General features: G+C 37.7%; 1 protein-coding gene across 1 annotated transcript in view; it reads right to left on the minus strand.

Annotated features, from left to right (window-relative positions):
• Positions 1-9,039: 9,039 nt before the first annotated feature.
• Positions 9,040-18,656, minus strand: part of UBL7 (ubiquitin like 7) — a 12,269-nt gene continuing 2,652 nt past the window's right edge. The window contains exons 2-11 of the mRNA XM_072402148.1: positions 17,726-17,930; positions 16,790-16,909; positions 16,603-16,685; positions 15,574-15,658; positions 15,211-15,268; positions 14,575-14,705; positions 13,823-13,872; positions 13,551-13,718; positions 13,265-13,387; positions 9,040-11,737 (exon numbers count right to left, since the gene is read on the minus strand). Of these exons, the coding sequence (XP_072258249.1) occupies positions 11,600-11,737; positions 13,265-13,387; positions 13,551-13,718; positions 13,823-13,872; positions 14,575-14,705; positions 15,211-15,268; positions 15,574-15,658; positions 16,603-16,685; positions 16,790-16,909; positions 17,726-17,906 (1,137 nt within the window). The 5' untranslated portion in view covers positions 17,907-17,930 and the 3' untranslated portion in view covers positions 9,040-11,599. The remainder of the gene's footprint in view (positions 11,738-13,264; positions 13,388-13,550; positions 13,719-13,822; positions 13,873-14,574; positions 14,706-15,210; positions 15,269-15,573; positions 15,659-16,602; positions 16,686-16,789; positions 16,910-17,725; positions 17,931-18,656) is intronic.

Consider the following 18,656-nt stretch of genomic DNA (forward strand, 5'->3'; position numbering starts at 1 on the left):
TTCTGAGTTGACAATGGTGGAAGCACGACGTCCAGGTCTATTCATAGCCACTGATGGTGTTTGGTGGTTCTTGACTATGGATTCGGAAACTTGCAAAATGAAGTCTGAATGATTCACAGGCCTCTGACTATTTTTTTTGTACAGAATGTAGGCATTCCATAGACACTGCTCAACTAGATGCCTGAAAATCTTTTTGTAATACTTCCTTTGCTGTTTCCTCATCGCTGGGTAGAATGTCATGGCTTGGTCAACTCTGTCCACACCTCCCATGGTGTTGTTGTAGTCAATCACCACCTGGGGCTTCATCACTTCTTTCCCACGTTTTGTGTGTACCAGAACGGTGGAGGCATCATGGACAGTACTCATCAGGCACACATCTTTCTTGTCACGCCATCTCAGGGCCTCAGAATCATCTGAGACACTTCCCAAATTTTCTTGAGTTTTAGTGTAGGATGGGTATTCTCATCAAATTCTTCATTGTTTGCGAAGTGCAGGTACTTCATGATGAGGGAAAAGCGGTATTCTGGCATGACTGTGCCAAAGAATGACGTGGCAATCATTTAATTCCTGTACTACTGTACTATTCCTGTACTACTTCTGCATGGGTTTGCCCACAACTCTTGTGGGCAAACCCATGCTTTCTTGTGCCTTCTTGACCTCCTATAATGGCCCAGTAGTCTAAAAAGTTTGCTGACCCCTGTTCTACAATAACAATTTTTACAAAACAATGGGAGGGGGGATAAAACAATGGGGCAAGATATTAATTGAAACATGGCATATAGTTTACATATGTATGAAGTATTTCATACAAGATTATGATTATGTGTATCAAAAATATAAAAAAGGACAAGGAATCAGTAAAATTTTCTTTTACTATCTACATCAACATAAATATTAAAGAAAGGATGCATATGGTGAGGAAAAATAATATAACATTTGTTTATGGCTATGTACACACATGCAATAATTGTTGTTGGAAATGATTTTTGTAACCACGAGAATGCAAACTGACCGTTGTCAAATGAAAAGAATGGGCAATTATACCCTCAAATTCCAGGTTTTTACATAAAATACCCCCCATGGCCAAATCAATAACTGTTTCTACATCTGTGCTGAAGATGTCATTAAAAAAAACCTGATAAATGAACAAAGACTGGGTTGGTATAGACCATGCATTGTGCCCAACAACTTAAAGTGCCAGAAAAGATGACCACTATTAGTATGTATAATATTGCCAATGCACGTTTTCCAATTTTTCTATGATACGGCAAACATTGCCTGGAACACCGAGGCAAAACAAAACTGCTTCGGGTAGCCGAATATTAGACAAGTGAGCTTTCATCCTAGTTAGGAGATTAAGGGTTTTATCCTTGCCAACATCATTTCCACCAAGATGAATAAAAATAACACAGAAAATGTCATACTTGTGATAAATACAACAACGTTTCCAGTAAACAATCTCATCGTATTTCCCTGATACTATGACAGGTTCTTTTTTTCTATTCTGCATATCTCGCCCTATCCTTCCCTATTCCCTATTTTTGGGAATTCATCTTTCACCCTGGGGTTATGTGATTGAAGGTTCAGATGCTAACATTCTGCTTGGCAAGACAATTAAACAAGTTCTTTATTTGTATTTATTTGAAGGCCCCATAAATAAGCATTGTCACATGGATTGCTTTTCATTATGTTGCATTCTTGATTACATTGTGGAGTGCTGGTTTATTGACTCCACTTGTTTTATTATGTTTGTTTTCTGATGGCATGTCGGTTAGGATGTGGCCCATTCCTGATTATGTTGTAAAGATTTTGGTTTGTTGTGGATAAATAAAGAATTTATTTACAAAAAAGCAAAGTTGTATGTTGTTTATGCAGACCTAGGACTTCTAAACATCAGCAGACTGGAGGCAGGAACAAACACGGCCAGTACACCCATATCCCAGGGCAGTAGTGAACTGCTGGAAAGGGGAACTCCAACTTGATGGAAAAAAAATTGTTGTAATTGAGATATAAATATATTCTATATATAAAAAATTAGATGTATGTATGTGTGTGTGTGTGTGTGTGTATGTATGTTCCACCATCACTCGAAAACGCATGGAGACATTTCAACCAAACTGACTATACATATGACTGAGATTCATGTGAGTGCACCTGTCATCTTTGTACAGCGTTGTGCTATATGTCAGAGCTAAATTTGGATGAAACGCATGGAGACATTTAAACCAAACTTGCTATGTTCCACCATCACTAGGAAACACATCGACACATTTCAACCAAAAATGCTGGACATATGACTCAGACTCATGTGAGTGCACCGCTGATCTTTGTACAGCTCTATGCTATATGTCAGAGCTATATTTGGATGTATGTATGAATGTGTGTATGTCATCACTAGGAAACGCATCGACACATTTCAGCCAAACTTGCTGGACATATGACTCAGACTCATGTGAGTGCACTGCTGATCTTTGTACAGCGCTATGGTATATGTCAGAGCTATATTTGGATGTATGTATGAATGTGTGTGTGTCATCACTAGGAAACGCATAGAGACATTTAAACCAAAATTGCTAGACGTATGAATCAGACTCCTGGAAGTGCACCACTGATCTTTGTACAGCGCTATAGTATATGTCGGAGGTATTTTTGCATGTATGTATGTGTTTTTGCATGTATGTATGTATGTGTGTATGTATTGCTCAGTGACAGTGTGCCTTTTGCTTATATTTTTACTTTTTTTTTTACTCTTTTACAAATTTCTGGCCTGTAATAATGCCTTTGAGGAAACGAAAGGCAATTGGCTGAGTGGAAAAAAAAAAAAATACAACACCGTAGACAAGAAAATGACTATAGTTTTATTTGATTAGAAAGAGAGAGAGAGAGAGAGAGAGAGAGAGAGAGAGAGAGAGCTGAATCTTCACAAATATCCAGGTTAAAAGAGGGTGTAGTAAAATGCCAACTCTCCAAGGTGACAACTGTCAGCCAACCCTCTAAAACAAGAGGAAGAGACCGTGGTCCTGTCTGTAGTAGGAAAGACTCGCTATGTACATGTCTACTCCAGCCCTGTGTATTGATGTTTGTGCATTGTTTTAGTGCGCTGTAAGAAAACAAAATTGTCACATTTCCATTTACTCTAATGTAGCTCATAAGAGCCATTCACACCTGTGCATGCGTGAAGCCTGGCGGAAAGCTGTAATTTGGGCATAAATCCAGTTGTTATTTACATGTACTTTAGCAGCACCTGTTCTGACGTCCTCCGGAGAATTCCCAGCATTTAGGGACATGTCTGTATTCAAGGCAATTTAAAAAGAGATTAATTCTGTCCAATGGCTGGCACAGGGTTGTTTTGGAGCCAGGTTTTATTTCATGCTACGCCTCACAACCCTACAACCCATTGTTAATTTCCTTTGAAAGGGTCCTCCTGGAGTTACCATTGCTTCCCGAGGATTACTGTACCGTCTAAATGGAAATATTCCCTAATATTATACACTAGAAGAAAGGATATGCCACACCGAGCCAATTTCTTTTATCATGACTCAACTCTTGAAAACATGTCTACATTGTCTAGCAAACCTTTCCTTTAGTTTGCTTTAAAGAAATCCATTAGTTACATGTTTCACAAAGTCAAGCAGCTTCCGGCAACCAAATAGTTATTTACTATAAATGAACAGAGATCTCTCAAATGAGAGATTAAACATAGATACCTATAGAAGACCTGGGAATATAGTAATACAACATGTAATTTGTATTGCACTTAACAAATCCCCATAATAGACAACATCCTCATTCTGATCACCATATAGCTAAAATGAAAACATTGTCATGAGTATACCAAGTATTCAGACATTACATCATTATTATTAAATCTGATCTGTGTCTCCTTAGGTACAGTATACATATCAATTCAATTTGGAGGGGTGTTCTTTCCAGAACACCTATTCTCAACCAAGGTTCTGTGGAACCCTAGCACTCCTCTAAAGATTACCAGGGGTTCCTTGAGCTTCGGCTGACTGTCCTCCCATCTGATAGTGCCCGCATAGTTCAGGGTCTAACACCACATGGCAGGACCACAAGCATGACCCCAGATAATCTTTTACCTGTTAATAAGGAATTAATTTGGACCACCATAGTAAAAAAAAAAAGACATTCTTTACACTGACCATGAAAGTAAAGAACATTTTTCCAAATCATTTATATAAGCAAAGGTTCTGACCTAATTATGATTTTAGGGGTTCCCACGTCAAGTGGGATCTTCAGCCCTTCAGTGTTTAGAATTTGTAGGTTTGCCTGAAAATCTGAAAAAAATCAAGCAACTTTACATTGTGACGTGCAATTAAATGTAGTTTTTTTTTGTATTACCATACTCCTTGGTCGTCTGTAGACAGCTATGCCTGTAGCTGTTCATTTTCAGTTTACTATGTCCAGCTAATAAAGAAAACCCAGGCTGCCATTGCTCATCACTTTCATAAAATGCTACCTGCCTGACTTTGTTGTCCCTACTTGGGTATGTGTCTCCACCTTTAATTGATTCAGCATTAGCTTTAATTGATTCATTTCGAACCCGGGTTCATCTCAAGTATACTCAGTGAGCCGGCTGCTTTATCCATAACAGCAGGGTTTTTCATTTTTAATCAAATACCAGTGGTATAGGACAATTCTCTGGAGTGAACTGACCTACAGTGACCTGGCACTATGTGAGCAGACTTTTGAGATAACATTATGTTCCTGTATTTTTTAAATGTTTGCACGCATTCCCAGCATCCGCCGCACTCTTCACAATGTTTTGATTTTCTTTTCATGGTAGGTACATACAGTACATCTACACCTTTCCTGTTCTCATTTCCCTTTTTTAGCCCCCCATTAATTTCTGTTTTTTCTAAAATCATTGTTTTTCCAGCCACCTTCTAATATTCTCAGGGCACAGATAAATTCCATGTTTACCTGCTGTTGCTTTCCTTTTACCTCCTACTTGTTGCTAGTGGCATATCACCTTATCTTGGTTCAGGTCCCAGACTTCATCCATCCCATCCATTATCCCCTTTCCAGTCTGTCATCCTCTGTACACCAACCTCCCATAACTCATAGCACTCATGAGTATCATATAACACTGGGGAACGCACTTTTTTGTTGAGTTAGATCTTACACTTGTTTTTTATTAATTTTTAGGTGGTTAATCCAGAAATGACCCCAGTTTTTTGCTATCACATGCAGTTTCTACGATACAGGGTACCCTCCATTTTTGTCAAAAAATATACAAATTTAACATACAATGAAAAAAATAATGAAATAATAACTTGAATGTACTGTTTATTTAAATTTAAATAAACAGTGTCGACCTCTGACATTGTCCTGATGAAATGTTTATCTTTGATGAGCTGCAGAATCCGTGGACCATCAACACTTTATTTTTTCAAATGACAGGCTAGGAAATGCCAAAATGAGGTACTTGAAGCAGTCTCCTTCAGTTGGCAAAGCTTTAACGAACAATCTTTATCTTAGGGCTTTTAGCCTTGCTCTGCAACCTTTACATACTTCCTGTACTTTTGTTAAGTTAGGTGTCACACTTTATTATCACATGCTTACCCCTCCCCTTGATGCTGTTGCTCTGCTATCTTCCTTTCACTGTCACTGTTTTAACTATCAACTGAGACTTTTTGAATAGAATAAGCTTTTCAAATGTAGGGATGGCAACGTTAGAACAGGAGCGATACTCATGAGCTTTTCTAAACTATAAAAAGGACCTACTTTAGATTTGGATCTAGCACCAGCCAAACAATCATACTTCTCCCCCTCATCTCTTTGTACTCCCATAATGCCAAACAACATTTTAATATTTTACCTTTATCCCCTTTTTGCCCTTTATACACTTTGGATTTTGGTGAAAGACTTTCTGTAAGGTTTTAAAGAAAAACATCAAAAACCAACCTACTCTTTGCATATTGACCTCCAACCTCACCTCTGCACTAATTGCTTTCTTTCATTTTATTGAACGAAGGCTGTCCCTCCTCTACATACGGCGCTAATCAAAGTGTCCAACAACCTGCTAACCATTTATTCTAAAGGTTAATATTCTATACTCATTCTACTCTACCACTCTTGAGCTTTTGGACCATCGTCTTCTTCTACAGTTCCTCTTGTCTCTAAGCATCTAGGGTTTTGCTCACTCTTTTGACTCTCCTCTTGCCAATGGGATAGGACATTCAGTATTACAAACTGTTCTCTGACCCCAATCTTTTCCACATACATCTATGGCTCTTGTCAGTTTGTTAAGCTTCCATTGTCACTCATATGCTGATTACATCAAAATCTATTTCTTTCAGATCTGGCTTCACTAATTTGTCATTGACAGTCTTTCCTCTTTTATGTCCCCTCACCTGTTAAACTTAATATGAACAAAACCAAAATTGCTATCAGTCCACCACAAGATTCAACTCCCCACCCTGATATACCAATAAACATTGATACAGTAAAAACTCCTACCACTATAGTATTTATACTATTTTAGGTGTACTATTTGACTATTTGAACTCTATTTCAATCTGACTCATTGATCACACATTGAATCACTTCCTGCTATTTCCACCTAAAAAGCATCTTTCCCATGTGCTTCTTCCTTACTCATAATACAACTAAACTGCTTGTCGATGTACTATTCATATGTTAACAGCGACTCCCTTCTCTGTGGCCTACCTGCTAATAACCTAGCCCAACTTTAGTTCCCCTTCTGCTGTATGATTCATCCAACTCTCCTCTCTAACGTTTCGCCATTGCTGCTCCCTTGGTCAGTATTTCCCCCCACACAAAGCATACATTTCAAAATTCTAAAGCTAAAGCTCTCTACAATCTTGTTTCCTGATATGTAACTGCAACGATCTTCAGATACCATTAAACCCAATGCTCTCCTAATAACATTTACCTCTCAGCCTCTCTAGTAACCATTTCTCATTTTCACTAACAGGATTTTTAATGTTTCTCCACTGATGCTATCTTCAAACACAGCATAACTGACCTCATAAATCAAGCACATAATCTGGCCTAGGTGACTCTAAACCAGTCACTCCCTGGAAACTCCTAAATGTATTTTGGGATTTGGGGAACCACTGATAAAACCAGATTTTGGAGGGCAAATGGGGAAAAGATTCCTAAATTGGTGGCCAGTGGAAGGAAAACTCCCCTTACAGTGGTGGCTACAATATTACCTTGATAAAGAAGTAAAATAAATATTACAGTCAAGCATCTGGTTCTACCAGGTGGTATTGGCACCAAAACTAGGCAGGCATCGAGGAACCCCTAGAAACTACTGGGGTGCCACGGAGGTCTAGTTGAGAATTGCTGTTTAAAGCAATTACCAACTTTTCACTATTTTATCTGGCAATAAAATGTACATGCCTCCAACTCATACATAATTTACTGACGCTTTTAGATTATAACCTTGTAATGGCTGAACTACTAGCATCTCTAGTATTGCCATGTATACATATGTTTCAACTCCACCTCTTTGCAAGATAAACTAGGTCAATACTACCTGTATCTACCTCAATGTGTATATAACAGTTATGTAGAGAATATATACACATTACAAAGTTAGGCCATATTTATAGTAACAAAAGTTACTCATAGCACTAACTGTATAAATGCAGTGATTTATCTGCAACCTTAGTACAGGGAGTCCTGGGACAAGGTCTTATGGCTAGGATGAAAAATGTGAGCCCTTCCTCCCAAGCTGAGATAAACAGATCTACATATCTGCATGTACACTGGCCAGGCTTCTTTCAAAATCAGCCATTGTCCAATGGTTCAAGGGTAATGGAAATATAGAATAGATGGGGGCGGGGGGTAGTGGTTGTAATGTAATTTTGTCAAAATTGCATCAACAATGTCTAAACTTAAAAGTTATTTCACTTGGGAACCACAGTAGTCTATACCTCACAAATGGAATGTGCCATATGCCCCAAATCTAGCTTACATTTTAGATTTCCATTTCATGTCATGTTTGTAGTACTAGAAAAAAAAATAGGCGGGGTTATTGGAATTTTTTTCCTTCAAACTTTTTATGTTACCTTTCTGAAAATGTCCCCACATTGTATACATTCCAACTATGACACCTAACCTACACAAGGGAATTTGTCTCCAACCATTTTAATTTATTCCATTTTTATATGCCGTAAAAGAATACCTGGCCCTTGGTTTTCACCTTATTTCTCCTATGATGGACCCTAGGGATGTAAAAAACATTAGCTTGTGGTTTATCAGGTGAATCTGACCCCTTTATGATGCCAGTGATACAGTTGATCCTGCATTTGCTGTTGGGGATATTTTTACTTGATTAGACTCATAAATGATATTCCTAAATCTTACCTCTATTTACTGATGAAAAGGACAATTCGTGAATCAAAACATCACCCTGCTTTACAAGAAAGGTTTTTGTGGAATGGGTCCTTCTGTAGGACTATAATTGACCTCCATGAACAAAGAGGAATTCCTGGACTTTGGAAAGGCCGTGGTCCATATGTACAGTATGTGGCCTATGCCAGTTAGGCATTCACATAAGGAGGTTCAGATGTGTCAAAGGACAAATATATATATTGCAATGTAATTACCGGTAATGTAACATACCTATTACCTCTAGGTTCTGTTTAGACAAAATGTTGCACCTTTTGGGTCCTATTTTGCTGATGCATTTAAATTGGCTTATTTAGACCTGAGGTTTTTCCAAGCATTTTACTGCTCAAAAAACACTTGCAACAAACAGTTTACATTGGACTGAATCAATCCGTTCAATATCCTTAACATAAAAAAGTAGCCAGCACTAAGAGATCAAGAAATGTGTGCATTGAGAGAGATCGAAAATTAATTTAAAAAAATTAGGTTAAAAATATAACAAGCCCTCTCCCCCATAAAAATACTAAAATTTAAATATAACAACATAAAATGTAAAATGCTTCCAAATATGAAAGGTGTTCTCTGTTGAACTTTTTGCCAGTTGTGTTTTTGCCAGATGTGGTTGTTGGGCAGTAATTGGGGTAACAAAGACTGTTTACTATTCCACATTTGTTAATTTTTTTATTCTTTACATTTACATAATGACCAGCGAAAGCGGTAACAGGTAAAAACAAAGGGCTCCTCAGATAGTACATGTCCCATGTGTATTTCCACATTGTCAAACAACATGCCTACTATTTTTACTCAGTACAGATTATTCCCAGGGTACATAAAGTGGAATTAAACCAACAGTCCAATGTAAAGATTTTGGTCCCTTTTTGCCAAGTTTGCACAACTTATTTGCACATTATGGGTAACAGAGTTTGCAAAGCAACACCCCTAGCAAAAAAGCCTTACTTTTTTTTGGTCTGGGTACAGAATTATGCAAGATCATACATTTACCAGAATATGCACGGCTCAGTGTACAATAACAGAAAGCAATGCTAACGGGAAGGGAAAAAAAAGGACAAAAGGCATTCATGCAGTCTCTTCTGTCGAAAAATCGATAAAATGTAGGATGGTGGAAAAAATTAGGGTAATTTCCTGTTATGTATCTTTTTTCACCTAAAGTGACAATGATAGGAATTGGAATGAACTAAAATACTACAAGGAGGGTGTTAGCTGATGCAAGAACATTTAAAGCCCATTTACATCACAATAACCCCCCCCCCCTCCCCCTCCCCTCTATAATCCACCTTGCAATATCTGTCCAGAGTTTAGCTTAAAAACCTAAAAAAAAAAAATAAAAAAAAAACACAAAAGATGAGACATGGCAGAACTATATTTTGTCCTAATCTCTTTTTCTAACACTATTTTCTGCTCGTTATTGTGATTAAACGTGAAACTTAATAGAATAAAGAGAGAAACTCTAGCAAGAAAAGAGAATGAAACATTGTAGATTAAAGACAGTTTTGATCTACACTGCACTCCAACCCCTTTTCCTTACATTGTCACCAATCTGCAAATAATTGCCAGTGCAGCCAAAACATACAAACATTCCCGGGCATTCCAGCTCTACAATGTCATTCATGGCAAAATCAAGAACAAAGTTGTATTGAGTATTTAACTTTGAGAACAGAAAGTGTTAGCTAAACAAGGAAGCCAAAAGGAAGAAATACATCTGAAATGGCTACACAGCACATATAGAGAGTGTACATATGTACATACGAACATAAAAGTTACCTTTAATTGTGAACACTGGATTCAACTAAAAAGTGATTTATGTATTGATATTTTGTTTTTGGTGATGATTAATTCCAGAAGTTCACAGACTTTAAAAAATGTTATAAAAGACTATAAAAATGTTATTGGTACAACATCTAGTAAAACAAAAAAAAAACTTGCCAGCTATAATGCACAGGGTGGGGTGGGGGTGCCCACATGTGCTACATATTTGAAATCTTTCTCTTTAATTGAATTCTAATATCATGTGGCCCCCAAAAACATATGGGGTTGGTATACCTTTAAATTTGCAGCGGAATTGTAAGGGGACAGTTTAACCCCCCTAGCGGTAAATCACACTTGGGGTAAAAAAAAAAGCCCCCTTACTTGTGCCCTGCGATCCAGTGGTGATCTAATGATCCTGCTCTGATGCCGGGACATTTCTGAATTAGGGGGCGTGGCCGGGCAGGAAATTTAAAAGCAGATTACCACGTAATCTGCTTTTAAATACCACCCCGGGGTCCTGGCCATGCCGCTGCTCTCATCAGCAGTTAGATGCTAAGCACAATGCAGGACTTCTGCATTGTGCATCACATCTAACTGCTGATGCAAGCAGCGATAGTAAATTCTGGGGGTGGTGGAATTTACTATTGCTGCTTGCATCACCCGGAAAATGCGATGCACAATTCAGAAGTCCTGCATTGTGCTTCGCATCTCCCTGGAGATGCAAGCAGCAGCAGTGTTGGTGGATGCATGGGTGAGCCAGGGCAGGACATCGCCTATCGCATCACCCAGGAGATGTGATATCTTCCTGGTGATGCGAGTTGTGATGTATTCATGGGGTGTGGCCAGGTGGGAAATTTAAAAGCAGATTACAATGTAATCTGCTTTTAAATGATTTTTACAGTAAAAAACACCGCACAACATATAATAAAAATAAAAGTACATATTTTAGTGCACCAAACATCATTGCCCTGTGCCCTGATTTACATTTTGCCCACTATTATCCCTGACCTTTTAAATTTTTTTGATAAATTACATTAGTGTGGTCTATCATTTCATTATTTTTTTAAATTATTTTTTATAATTATTAATTATTTATGATTATAATATTATATATAAATATAATTATCATAACCGGGAGTTAATCCTAAGAATTACAGGCCAACAATATAAACTAAAATTACTATGCAAAAAAAAAAAGGATCACTTTTGCATCAAAAAACTGACAGATTTAGAACGCTAGGGGGGTTAAATTGATATCTCACTTGCATAATATGCACACATGCAAAATGTACTATTACAGCATAACACTTTAATTAGCATTCAAATTATAGAATAAATACATCAGATCCATATATACACAACTCTTTATCAATATCTCCACAAAGGAGTTTGGTGGAGCTATCAATGAGAATGAGCTTTGCCATTGGCTTCATCAGAACAGTTCACACTACAGTGCACCCCCAGCGAAGATAAGTTCCAGAGCAGCCTGGATGTCTCCTCCAGTAGCCTGTAAAGCCCGCAGACTGAGCTCCTCATCCCGGATACCCATATCGCGGAGCTGTTGAAGCTGAGGCTGCCATTGGCTCTGAAAAACATAATAAAAGTGTAATGAACTACAAAGTAAGGAACATAAACGTCTACAAAGACAAAGCAAACTTTGTCAGCACCTATATACATGGATTAATTGTAATATATGTGTGTTTCAGGTGCTCTAAAACTGGGTTTTAAAGCAAATCAGTTTTTTGAAGTCTAAGCTGATTTTCGGAAAGGTTGGATAGGTCAGGACAGTTTCAGGGTAATGTAGCTGAATGTATGCATTTCCTCTAGAAGTAATACTGATACCTCATTTGTTTTCTTCACTGAAGTGGAAGTTTTTTGCATTGCATGCACAATGGAAAGTTTTAGTTTGTCAGCTCACGGGTGATTTAAGATTGCACATAAATTATTTTGAAAGTCTGCCCTTTTGCACATGTGTCCTTTGTGTGTTGTTTTTTTTCCTTCCACTCCTGAAAATTCACAGAATCACAATTGGTTCAAGTACACATCACAGATTCTGGTCAAGAACAGATACACATATGGTTTACAAGAACACAATGTTCTATAAAATAATCCTACTACTAGGAATGCGTACTACCAGCTGATTGTCACGCTATTGCACATGCCCAATCAGCTGTCTGTACCCGCATCTCCTTTCAATAGGATTTTGCTTCAGTGTGAGCTCCCAAGAGTGGGTGTGTTTTATAGACCTTGGAGATCAGCTGTACAATGTATAAACCTTCATATTTCCCACACCGATTGTTGTAGAAACTTAAAATTTTTAGGGTACAGCTAATGCTGATAATAAACAATTTAAATTTATGATTTCAGGTTTATACATTGGGGATAATGACAGCAGCAGGGACACAGACACAGCTTTCATGCTGCTCATGTACGAGGGGTAGGCTTATTTCACAGTGCAAGGTGAACTGCATAGTATAGTACTGGTTCAGAATATTTTTTTTCTTGTTTTGTTCCTCTAAACCTAGGTGCGTCCAATGGTCAGGTGCTTCTTATAGTGCGAAAAATACGTCAAATGCCAAAGAAACCCCCCTGCTTCTTTTCTCCCTTTTTATACACCATGAATTTGGGGCTTTGGCAATAAGTATTATGTTTGTGAAAAGTCATATGGTACTCTGTTTCCGGTTTTCCTTATTGTTTTAAAGCGAGCCAAACACTGCACAAGCAGAATATGCAATCTCTAAATGTAGGCTATGCAATATAAAGACAAACCTAAACATTCAGTTTGTGTCCAGTCAGACAAGCCTTTGTATAATATATTTGATGAAGATTGTACAAATTGTATAGGGTTTGACCAGTCTTACACCAGCATCCTCTCCCAGTATTTATCAAGGGACCTCACTAAAATTGCTGACTGCTACTTGGAGACCCAAAAAGCACTACAGGACAAATGCAATAATGGAGTAACTTGAGTTCAATGAAAAGCATTTTAGACTACTCAAAACTTATTGGAAAAGCTACTAGTTTGAATTTAAAAAAACAAACTTATAAATGCAGACTGTAATACTAAAGAAACATTGCAGATTCATGGTTTCAGTGCACTCACAAAACTTACCTGCTGTGACGTCTGGCTGGAGGCCTGCAAAGCATGCTGGAGTGCTTGGCTGAACAAGTCATTTGTAATGGGTGTTCCTGACTGCACACTTGATGACATCGGAGAGGTGCCTGAAGAATGACCCTACAAAATTTTTTTTTAAAAGTCTATTATTTGCAGTGAAATGAAAGGTTAACATATTACAATGGTCTTTACAAAGCAGTGCAATCTTGAACATACACCCTAATAAAAAACATGTAATTCAAGAATTTAAAATTTAAATGTGTGGTCCCGAAAAGATGCTAACCTGTGTTCCGGGGGTAGGTGTGTGGGAGCTGCTTTCAGGCGTACTTGCAAGGGCCAAGGCTGTTGCCAGTTCACTTTGAGTTATAGGCCGAGGTCCTGAAGCCCCAGTATATCCAAGAGAAGCAGGACGGGGACCAGAAGTATTATTAGAAGATCCAGAGCGAGAGGCCTATAAGTGCGTGAAGTAAAAACTAGTTATTTATACAGAAGCTCCATTTGCAGACACCCTCCTTTCCAAAATTATAAATATGGCAACAGAAATGATTATCTTACCTGTGGAAATTCATCCTCTTCATCTGACAAACCATCAAACAAGAACCCACCTAACAGCAAACATAAAATACGAGGCATCAAAATGGAGGGAGTGTGCCACAAAAAGTTGCAAGGAAAAGAAAGCAGAAAGGAGAAAATTGTGAGAAAAGACAAATGTACTAAAACATATTTATAAAGTCTTTAGGAATTGCCTATTTATACATACAGATTGACACTTTTTTTGCCTTTTTTTTTTGTTGTTTTTTTTTTACTGCCACACCAGATTTATCTGGTCATCTGGTGTGATTTTTTGTTATAGTGGTGATCAGTGATTGACTGTCATTCTGTAGTTGACCTAAATTGCTGATGAGAAGCTCCTTTCACCTGAATTGAGTAACTAATTGAGCTTTCATTCTGCTCATTTTTAAAGGTGCAATCAGCATTCATAAACTAATATTAGGACCACTATGACCCACTTTTGAAGTGCTGATCATGGCAGAAATAGTAAATAGGATGTTTGAAAAAAACACCTCTAATCTCTACTGTGGCCTTTTAAAGTGGCTTTTCACTAAACTATGAAGTGGTGATCAGGCTGATAAATATGGATTTCGCTATCTTTCAACAATGAAAGTGGTCATCTTTTAAAACTGGCAATCCTAAAAAAAAGTTTTTTAGATGTAGAGAACTGAAAATTGTGATAGCTGTATATAACTGACACCACTGTTTTGTTCTCCTCTTTCTTAAAAGGTTTGCATCTTGCTGGCAGTTCATACCTGGCATATGAAGGGTTGCAGGGGGCACAGTGTGGGAAGAACCATCTGGTGGAGGCAGTGAAGATGCCCCACTTACAGAATGCAGAATTAGTATTATGGCATTGACTAGTGCAGGGTGTGAGGCCACCAGCCTGAAAAAAAAAAAAATAGTGACTGCAAAATGGGGAGAAGAAAGTCATGCAAAAAAAAAAAAAAAAAATCACATTTATGTGTAATGAACAGCAATGCTTTGTACTAGTATCGCAGCTGCAGTGCCATGTTAGATGGGGAAAAAATATAAAATAAAATGAATATTGAACAATATGACATTTTAGCAGGACAATATCACCAAAAAAATGTTTTCTGCGTCCTAACATAAATATGTACCACTTTGTTATTTTATGTATTGACAAAATTACTGGCAAGGTTGTCAAAAGGAACTGGTAAAAGTATGGTGCCACATCCAGTATTACCAAAAATACAAAGCATACAAGCAAAAGTTAAATGTTACTGCCAAGTAAACAGGACTATAGCATCTACTTTGTATATATCAAATTGTAAATTCCAGAGAAACTCACTTACTCTACATTATTATCTTGTATATTTTATAAATAACATAACCTACTCCACAATAAAAACCTGGGGAACTATACTTACGTGTCCAGCATGCTGGGGTCAGTAAACACAGTGAACAAATCTTTATCCTGCAGAACTCCTGTAAATGGAGATGAAGAAAACTCCTTTAATAACTTTTTAAAATGTGATTCCAGAAAACAAACAAAAGCATTGAGTAAGCTACTAATACTATTAACTAAGCACGGCACAATGAGCAGCAAATAAGAACAAAACAATTAACCTTAGTCTGTGTAATTCCCAATAGAATAAAGAACACACAACTTCAAAACCAGACTGACCTCTAGTGGATGGTGTTTTGAGTAATTTCATTTTTACTGATATCAACCTGTTACTCTAATTTTCTGGATAATGGTAAATCTTTAAAATGTTACATTTAAAACTCACCCATGGCCACTGGATCAGAGCTGAGACCTGGTGTAGCCACAACTATTTGCTCCAAAGACTCACGGCTCCCAAGTAACTTGAATACCTGAATGACAAGACAGTTCAGTGGTGACAATTTAGCAGATAATTAAAAACAAATAAAAAATGAAACACCACACTAAAACAAAGCCAATATTTTTTTCTAAAGTAAAATGCCACTTTTACTGAAAAAATAATCCACGGCAGTGAAATCATTGTATGTTGTATGATTAATGCAATGATATGAGAATAAAATATTAAAGTTTTGTGGGCTGTCCTAAAAGAACTCTTGATATGACATTTATCCATTCATGCTAATTGACCTGTTCTCATTTTGAAATTTCCTGCGACAATCCCTTTGCTACCCATTTATAAAAACAGAAGCTCACAACTCTGTTGCAACAAGGTATCTACTGAAGTGAAATGGAACTGGAAACACAAATAAAGATCTACCGAAAGAAAAGACCAAAGATGACAGGTTGTCTATAAGATCCACTTACACCTTCTTTAAAACTTTATAAGGCAGTGACATGAACTACATATTCATGCGGTTTAGTGATATTGAAGACTAAAATAAACATTAGCAAGCAGCTCTTTTCCAAGAAGGCATCAGACACACAGAAGATTCTTTCCATAAAACAGCAATCGGAGCTCTCTATTAGCAAAACATATTGCTGACAGGAGTGTCTTATTAGATTGCTGTAATATAATGTGTGTCCAATCTGCTCCTAAATTGCCACTCAGCTTGCCTTAGAATATATATTTGACCTATGTATGTCAAAGCTGCTTGCTTTGCTACAAAACTCCGGCATGTCAACTACAGACACACTGCAACAACAAGGTTCCCAAGGGTTTTTTGGCATTGCTGATACTGGTATGTCTTTATATCAAAGACTCAATAGTTGGGATTAACACTTTCAAGAAAAGTAGCTAGTCACCCTGCCTTCTTTGTATACCCAAGAGTGAGCACAAGGCCACAGAGCACAAACCTAAACTACTGTTAATACTTACAGCATCGCGATAGGTAGAGCTGGTGTGCAAAGCTGTGTGAAGAGCCCGAAACTCACGACTAGCAGCTATCTTATCTACTGGCTCTACAATGATAAAAACATGCATACAATTAGACATTACAATGTGTGTATGAATAGAAGAATGTATCCTAAAAGCAACATAAATAAACTAACAACGAGCTACGCACCAGGCTGAGGAGCTGGTTCAGGCCATGCTCTGCGAAGAATGTGGACAGTGCTTCCTGACTGAACACCATAAAACTCCAGGGTCTGATCATCTCTGAGACGCCGACCACAATGGACCAGATCTGGAAAGGAACAAACTTCAAGTCAATAAAATTTATAGTTTTGCTACCTGTTAAAGATGATAAAGATGGTGCAGGCTTTTATTGCTCATCTCTACCAAAAACGTAAACTGGTTGTCATGCTTAGTCACTGGTGTCATTACTTGCGGTAGCCAGAACAATTATGTAGAGGTTTTCTTGTGCTCAACCCTTCTGCTTCATTACACCAACAAAACAGTACACAAAAAAATGTTATGCATATAAATGGTGTATATTCTGCCAAAACAGTTTTGGGTCTACTGTCCAAAGGCTCCAGCCACTTCTTGCTCTGTACACAATAGTTTTGTTAGGAAAAAATGGTTGTATATTTATGTTATGTATATTAGTAGAGAAGAGGGAAGTCAAATCTCTCACAGCTTTTTATTGCTGTTTGGTAAAACAATCCTTAGTAGGACAGAAAGTGAGAGGAAAATCCCTGCAGCTAAGCCTGGATAGTATAATAACCCCCAGGTGTTTGAACCCCTCCTCACTCTATCCAAATTTAGGCCATAATTTTAAATTCACAGAATCTTAAAATGATGACTGATATAAATTATCAGACATTTTAACAAATGGACATTCAATATATGTGCATTTTTGAAGCTTACTGTAAGAAATAGCCTTTAGTGTAGTTAAAGGTTAATACCTGACAGGTTGAAAATAGGAAGTGTTCTTACAGTATTTTACACTTATCAGGACATATAGTGATAAAAAAAACAGAAACATCATATCAATCAAAAAATGAATAAAGTAACACAATAGATTTCCCCTAATAAATTAAAAGTCTGTACAATTTCTCACCAATCAGCTCTGGATCAGGAAGCCACTCTGGTAGTGTGGCAGTGATAAGTTGTTTTACAGCTGACACACGATGGCCACATGGAGAGTTCCCATCACTTGCAGACTCGACTGGAAGGCGGACGATTGATTTTGGAGAAAGAGGCTGGTCAGCCAGCTGGACACAAATATGGAGCTCCGACATGATCAGACTGTAAGTGTGTTCAAGCTGTTTAGGATAAAAGCATGCATGTGTTAATGCTCAGGATGAAATGACACAACAAAGGTCCACTAGTGCAGAAACTGTGGTGTCAAAAATGAGATTTAAACACTACACAATTCTAGTCAGTCTTCATTGTTCTAACTTCACCAACCTTTATATGTATGCTCTAAAATCTGTACTAAAAAGCGTACCAACACTCAGAAATTTTACTTCACATAAAAGGGAGGACAATCCTTTTATTTAAAGTAAAAATGTTGTTTGTGTGCAACACACTTTTTTTTTTTTTTTTTTTTTTTTTTTTTACAAAAAATGGTGCAGCACTACCTAGGCGATCAAGAATTAATGTGAGTGCAGAGGCTCCCAGGATACCTAAGTCATGCATCCCAGAAGGTTCTTACGTGCTCCTTGAGACGCTCAGGCATGCACAGAGGGAGCCCTTTTATAAATGGGAAAAAAAAAATTACCACTCTCACACATGTGCAGTAAGATCAGCAATTTTTTCCCTAATCCACATCACCTGATCTCATGCCTGCACAGTGCGAGATTGGGTGACGTAGGAAGAAGAAAATGGAAGAATAGAAAAGAAGATGTTGGCTTCTGGTGCTCCCTCTGCGCCAGGCTGAAAACAGATACCGGGACGACCCGGGAAGCGATTGAAGAAACCTCCCGACGGATAGACTGTTCTGCAGGATTGAATGTAAAGGTGATTTTTTGTTTTGAGATTACTTTTGC

This window comes from Pyxicephalus adspersus, chromosome 2 (genome assembly GCF_032062135.1).
Source record: "Pyxicephalus adspersus chromosome 2, UCB_Pads_2.0, whole genome shotgun sequence".
NCBI lineage: Eukaryota > Metazoa > Chordata > Amphibia > Anura > Pyxicephalidae > Pyxicephalus > Pyxicephalus adspersus.